We start from the raw sequence: 6,102 nt of genomic DNA on the forward strand, positions 1-6,102 counted from the left end.
CAGACGGCCACCAGGTGGCGCTGTGCTGCCGCTCCCCTTTCACTCACTAGGAGCACTTCCCTCTTTGCCCACCAGGTGGCGCAGTGGCGCCATTCCTATTGCACCCAGTTGTAATACCTTCAAACGGCCACCAGGTGGCGCTGCGATGTAACCGCGCCTTTCATCCACCAGGCGGCGCTGTGGAGCACTTCCCTATTTGCCCTGCATAGGGTGCAATGGTGCGATTCTTATTTCATCCACCAGGCGGCGCTGTGGCGCCATTCCCTATTTAATCACTAGGAGCACTTCCCTTTTTGACCACCAGGTGGCGCAGTGGCGCCATTCCCATTGCACCCAGTTGTAATTCTTTCAGACGGCCACCAGGTAACGCTGCGATGCAATGGCATCTTTCTCCCACCAGGCGGCGCTGTGGAGCAGTTCCCCGTTTGCCCAGCAGGGGGCGCCGTGGAGGCGGCGCTGCTCCGTGTGCTGCAGCTCCCGGACCCCCATCAGCGCTCAGTGCGGCTGCAGGCGATGGGTGAGGGGGGGATTTGGGGGGGATTTTATGGGGTTTGGGGTCATTTTGGGGCCAAAAGTGGGGTTTTGGGGGTGGGTTGGGGTCAGGTTTGGGGGTCCGGGTTGTGGGTCCATCTGGGGTTTGTTGTAAGGGGGGTTTGGGGGTGGAGGTGTGGGTATGGAAGGGGGGTTTGGGGGTGGCATTGGGGGATTTGGGGGGTGAATGAATGGGATTTGGGGTCAATGTGGGCTTTGGGGCTGAATTATTGGGGTTTTGGTGCCGGATTGGGGGCAGTTTGGGGGATTTGGTGGGAAGCCAATGGGGTTTTGGGGTGAATCCATGGGGTTTTGGGTCCCAATTTCTTTTGCAGAGGTTTTGGGGGCGCTGGGTTGCAGCCCGGCGGCTTTGGGGGCGGCGTTGGAGGCGGTGCTGGAAATGGCGGCCGATGGGGAGGCGGAGGAGCGGCGCGTGCTGTGAGCCGACCCCAATGCACCCCAAATGACCCCAAAATGGCCCCCAAGTGACCCCAAATGACCCCAAAATGGCCCCCAAATGACCCCAAGCCCCCTAACGTTAATGTGCCTGACCCTAACCCTTGACCCTTGACCCTTGACCCCCCTCCCACTTCCCATTTCTGCCCCAAATTCCCCCTTTTCCCCCCCAGATTTGGGCTCTGTGGGGCCGCGGCCGAAGCCCTGCGGGAGGGGGCGGAGCCAATGCTGCCCAAGCTCCTCCCCCTCCTCCTGAACAGCCTCCAAGCTCCGCCCCCTGCGGTGAGTTGCGCCTTTTATGGGCGAAAGGAGGCGGGGCTCGGCACCACTCCATGCAGCGCCATATATGGGCAAAAGGGGCGGAGTAAGGCTAAGCACAGCTGCACAATGGGGACACCATATATGGGCAAAGGGGGCGTGGCCTGACTTTGGCCCCACCCCCAGGTGCCCTCATCTGCCTCCGATTCGTTCCTTCTCTTTGATGCTGCTGAGGACGAGGAGGGGGCGGAGCCAATGGACGGCGAGGAGGAGGAGCACGTGATGTAGGGGGCGGGGCTAAGGGTGGGTGGTGATGGGGGGGCGGGCTTGCGCGAGGCCACGCCCCCTTTACCCACTTTGGCCCCGCCCACAGGGTGGAGGTGGGCGGAGACTTCGTGGCGGAAGTGGAGGCGGCGTGCGAGGGGGCGGGGCTTGTCGCTGAGCATTGTGGGTAAGCAGGAAGGGTCACTTGGGGTCACGGAAGGTTATTTGGGGTCGTTTTGGGTTTTTTTGGGGTCATTTTGGGGTTTTTTGGGGCCGTTTTTCTGTTTTTGGTGCATTTTTGGTCCATTTTCCCTCATTTTCCCCCCCCAAAGCTCCGCTTTTGAGCCCTATTTCTCGCCTGTGCTGGAAGCGCTGCTGCCGCTGCTGGAGGTGAGGCCTCCCCTGCCCCATAGATCCCATAGGGCCCCATAGGGATCCATAAAGGCCCATGGGGACCCATGGAATCCCCGTAGGGACCCTCAGAGACCCCATGGAGACCCCATAGAGATCCCATAGGGACCCAAAGAGACCCCACAGTGACACATAGGGACCCATAAAGACCCATAGAGACCTATAGGGACCCCATAAGGACCCCATAGGGACACTTAATGACCCCTAGAGATGTCATAGAGTCCCATAAAGACCCATAGAGACCCCATGGGGACCCATAGAGACCCACAGAAACCCCACAAAGACCTCATAAGGACCCCATAGGGATCCATAGAGACCCCATAGGGATCCATAGTGACCCCATAGGGATCCATAGGGCCCCCCCCCGTGTTGTCCCAGCGCCCCCTATTGTGATATTGTCGCGACACCCCGCAGTTCCCGCACCCGGAAGTGCGCGCAGCCGCCTATGGGGCACTGGGGGGGCTGAGCTGTGGGGCCGGCAGATCTATGGGGCACCGAGAGCTGCAGGGTGGGGGTTTGAGGGGGGGTTTGGGGTTGGGGGTGAATTATGGGGGGTCTCATTGGGATCTATGAGGGAATGGGTGGGATTTGGGGCTGGGGGTCGCAGTTATGGGGTCTATGGGGTGGATGTGGGGCAGGGGGTCGCAGTTATGGGGGATTTTGTGGGGTTGAATTTGGGGTGAATTCCGGCCTTTTTTGGGGTCAGGCCGGGCGCTGGCGGCGCTGCTGGGGGCGGTGAGGGCGGAAAAGGGGGCGGGGCCAGCGAGGGCGGGGCTTACGGCGCTCTGCAAGGGCCTAAGCCCCGCCCCCAGCCCCCAGCTGCTGCGCGCCATTGGCTGCCTGATGGCTGACGTCATCAACGGCAAGGTGAGGGGGCGGGGTTAAAATAAGGGGTGGGTGTTTAATGGGGGACTTCCGGGAGGGGCGGGGCTTAAATCTAGGGGCTTCCGGGAGTGGGCGTGGCTTCAGAAGTGCCCTATAGAGACACTGGGTTTGAATGTGGGCGTGGCTTAAAGGAGAAGGGAGGGAAAACGGGACTTCAGGCAGTGGGCGGGGCTCCCTTGGGGGCGGGGCTTAAAGGAGGGCAGGCGGCCATGTTGAATTTGGGTCCATTTTGATGGATTTGGGGCCAATTTCCGCCATGTTTTCCCAGATCCGCTGCCTCCAAGACGGCGACGGAAGTGAAGATGATGAGGAGGTGGGCGTGGCTTCGGAACCAGAGGCGTGGCCTTCTGGTTTAGCCCCGCCCACTACGATTTGCTCTCCTCCAATCAGGTGGAGGCCGCAGCGGAGCTGAGGGAGCTGGCTGGGGAAGGCCTGGCGGCGGTGGGCGGGGCTTCCCCTGGGGGCGGAGCTTTAAGTGACGCCTTCCGCCAAGCCCTGCCAAGCCTGTTGGCCTGCCTGGTGAGGGGGCGGGGCTTAGTGGAAAGTGGGCGTGGCTATGCAGATCGCGGGGTGAAGTCTCTGACCCCGCCCCCTCGATGACGTCACAGAGCGGCGACGTGGCACAGCGCTCCTGGGCGGCAGCCATCTTGGGTGAGGCAGGAGTGCACCTGGAAGAGGGCGTGGCCAAAGAGCTGCTCCCTCTGATTGGCCCCGCCCTCGCTAGAAGCTCCGCCCACGACCCGGATCCGGAAGTGCGAAGCAACGCTCTCTGCAGCATCGGGCGTTTAGCGGCCAATGGGGTCGCGTTGGGGGCGTATCCTTGGCGACAAACCCCGCCCTTTACCTTCAAGCCCCACCCACTTTGCATGCAACCCAGAGCCCCAACACAGCACTGGATTGGCCCAAAACGGCCAAATTTCACCCACATAGACGCCCCATCCTCATGTCCAGCCCACCCCTAATCCCCGCCCACTCATTAACCACGCCTTTTGTATGAAATGTCAATCATCTAAGCCCCACCCCTTTCCATAAGCCCGGCCATTTCCTGCTCAACCCACCCCTATCTCCTTTAGCCCCACCCCTTCACATCAGCCAACCAATCCCCGTTCAACCCGCCTCATTCCCTCTCCACCCAATCACCACGAAGACCGGCGCCCTGCTCTAAGCCCCGCCCTTTTTCCTTGACCCCGCCCCAGGGCGTGGCCGGGCTTGGCTGCCATTGGTCGAGCGCTGCGGGAGGAGGGGCCGGGCAGGGCGAGGGACAACGCCTGCGGGGCTTTGGTCCGCCATAAGGGGGCGCTGCCGGATGCGGAAGTGAGGGGCGGGACTTCCGGAGGAAACGGGGCGGGAGGTGATTGGCTGGGATTGTCAAGGCTGGAATCCAGGCATTTCACAGGCCTGAACGCGTTTGCGATTGGAGGAGCTAAGGGCAGTAGTCAATGTGGAACCAATTAGGCGGGGCTTATTGGGGGAGGGCTATGGGTTACAACCAATAGGCGGGGCGCTTGATGGCGTAACCGGAAGTGGGCGTGGCTTGACGTTGTCCCCGCCCCCCAGCTGCTTGCTCTGCTGCTCCCTGCGCTGCCGTTGACGGAGGATTTTGAGGAGAATTCGGCCGTTTTCGGGTATTTGCTGCAGCTGCATCGACGGCAGGTGGGCGCCAGGGGGCGCTGGAGGCTCACATGGGTGTTTATGGGGGTCCTATGGGTCCCTATAGGGCTCATGTGAGTTTCTATGGGGACGGAACGAAGCGGGGCTTACAAGGTGGGCGGTGCTTACTTTGACCACGCCCCTGTTTTGTAGCTCCTCCCCCACGCTGAGGAATTGCCGCGGGTCTGCAGCGCCGTTGGGATGGGGAGAATGGAGAGAGGTGGGGGCAGCAATGGGGGGGGGGGTTGGGGGTTCAATGGGGCACGAGGCCTCCCTCTGCCCCCAAATTGGACCCACAGATCTGGAGGCTGCGGTTGTGGGGCTGCTGCTGGAGCTGTGGAGGAGCTGCCCCATAGAAGTGGGGCGGGGAATGGAGCGGCTGCCCCATAGCGAGCGGGAGAGGCTGCAGAGGGCCATGGTGAGACCCCCAACCCGCCCCATAGAGCCCCCCATGGAGACCCACAGCCCCTTAAGTGCCCACCCCCACATGTCTGACCCCGCCCCTTTGCAGGGATTGGACGACGCGGCCGCCGTGATGCCAACACCTGACCAATAAAAGAATGAAGCCAAAGCCACGCCTCTTTCATTCCGTGCGGGCGGGGCCTGGCGAGGGGTGGGCGGGGCCTCGTGGGCCGAGCCGGATGTTGATTGGCCCAAAGGGGCGGGATTGCTCCAGGCGTAGCCAACCAGCAGCGCAGAGATCTACAGAAGGGGCGGAGCTTAGAGCAAGCCACGCCCACACACGCCGTACCCAAAACCCATTGGTTGCATCCGACGAAGCTCCGCCTCCCTTACCGAGACAAACCCGGAAAAGCCGCGCCCACAACTTCCGGGGGGCGGAGCTCGGGAGGAGCCCACCAAGCTCCGCCCCCTCTGGTCTCCCCGCCCCCTCCAACGCCAACCTATAGGATCGACGGAAGTGGGGTCGGATCGGGGTTAAGCCACGCCCACACCCCTCCCAGGCCCCGCCCACTGACCGCCGCAACGAGGCCACGCCCACCGGCGGAAGCTCCACCTCTTCCGGAAGTTCAGGCAGAGGGGGCGGGGCTCTGCAGATGGCGGGGGTAAGCCTGATTGGTCACTTGCTCGTGACCACGCCCACCCTTCCCCTCCATACTCAAACCACGCCCCCCTCAGACCTCAGTTCCTCTGCCGGGGTCACCAGAGGGCGGAGCTCTTCCGGGGTCAGCTCCAGGGTCAGCTCTGCCCCACCGGAACCATAGAGTCTCATAGGGAGCCATGGAGAACCATAGAGATCCCATAGAAGGACAGAGGGACCCACAGGGACCCCATCGGGACCCATAGAGACCCCATAGGGACCCATAGAGACCCATAGGGACCCATAGGGACCCCATAAAGGCCCACAGACCCCACAGCCGCCCCACACGAACCTGAGGACGGCGGCAGCCCCACACTCGGTTCTGGGATCTCTCTGGGTTCCTGTATGGGGCGCATTTATGGGGCTGACCCCAAAGGGACCCCATAGAGACCCATAGAAACCCCATAGAGACCCACAGAGACCCCACAGCTGTGGGTCTGACCCCATAAAACGACCCCACAACTCACCTCCACCTCACTGGGCTCCGGCGCTGTGGGGCGGGCGGCTCGGACCCATAGATCCAAAAGCTCGGGGGGCAGCCATCCTAT

The 6,102-nt window shown here is 62.2% G+C and overlaps 2 protein-coding genes across 2 annotated transcripts; one reads left to right on the forward strand and one right to left on the reverse strand.

Annotated features, from left to right (window-relative positions):
• Nucleotides 1-304: 304 nt before the first annotated feature.
• IPO4 (importin 4) lies at nt 305-5,026 on the forward strand (the record flags this gene model as incomplete). The annotated part of the gene is made up of 16 exons (XM_042892069.1): nt 305-517; nt 867-969; nt 1,161-1,269; nt 1,432-1,529; nt 1,619-1,696; nt 1,842-1,899; nt 2,335-2,428; nt 2,627-2,787; nt 3,074-3,118; nt 3,196-3,324; nt 3,414-3,619; nt 4,002-4,119; nt 4,363-4,458; nt 4,609-4,675; nt 4,755-4,873; nt 4,967-5,026. Coding segments are annotated over 16 exons (1,739 nt in total), but the record flags the coding sequence as incomplete, so codon positions are not given.
• Nucleotides 5,007-6,100, reverse strand: REC8 (REC8 meiotic recombination protein). Its single transcript, XM_042892071.1, has 5 exons — nt 6,022-6,100; nt 5,595-5,895; nt 5,433-5,504; nt 5,251-5,357; nt 5,007-5,157 (listed from the first exon to the last, which is right to left on the reverse strand). Exons 2-5 carry the CDS (start codon nt 5,777-5,779, stop codon nt 5,039-5,041), a joined length of 483 nt encoding a protein of 160 aa, XP_042748005.1. The 5' UTR covers nt 5,780-5,895; nt 6,022-6,100; the 3' UTR covers nt 5,007-5,038.
• Nucleotides 6,101-6,102: the final 2 nt, after the last annotated feature.

This window comes from Lagopus leucura, unplaced genomic scaffold (genome assembly GCF_019238085.1).
Source record: "Lagopus leucura isolate 7727_CA_CO unplaced genomic scaffold, USGS_WTPT01 34126-0_obj-0_obj, whole genome shotgun sequence".
Taxonomy (NCBI): domain Eukaryota; kingdom Metazoa; phylum Chordata; class Aves; order Galliformes; family Phasianidae; genus Lagopus; species Lagopus leucura.

Bases quoted from the DNA above. Each gene is read 5' to 3' on its own strand.
- REC8 (XM_042892071.1), bottom strand. From the start codon at position 5,779: ATGGGTCCCTATGGGGTCTCTATGGGTCCCGATGGGGTCCCTGTGGGT. The intron at 5,505-5,594 runs GTCTGAGGGGGG...CGCCATCTGCAG, and splicing joins ACCCCGGCAGAGGAACTGAG to AGCCCCGCCCCCTCTGCCTG. The intron at 5,158-5,250 runs GTAAGGGAGGCG...CCCCTTCTGTAG, and splicing joins GCTTTTCCGGGTTTGTCTCG to ATCTCTGCGCTGCTGGTTGG.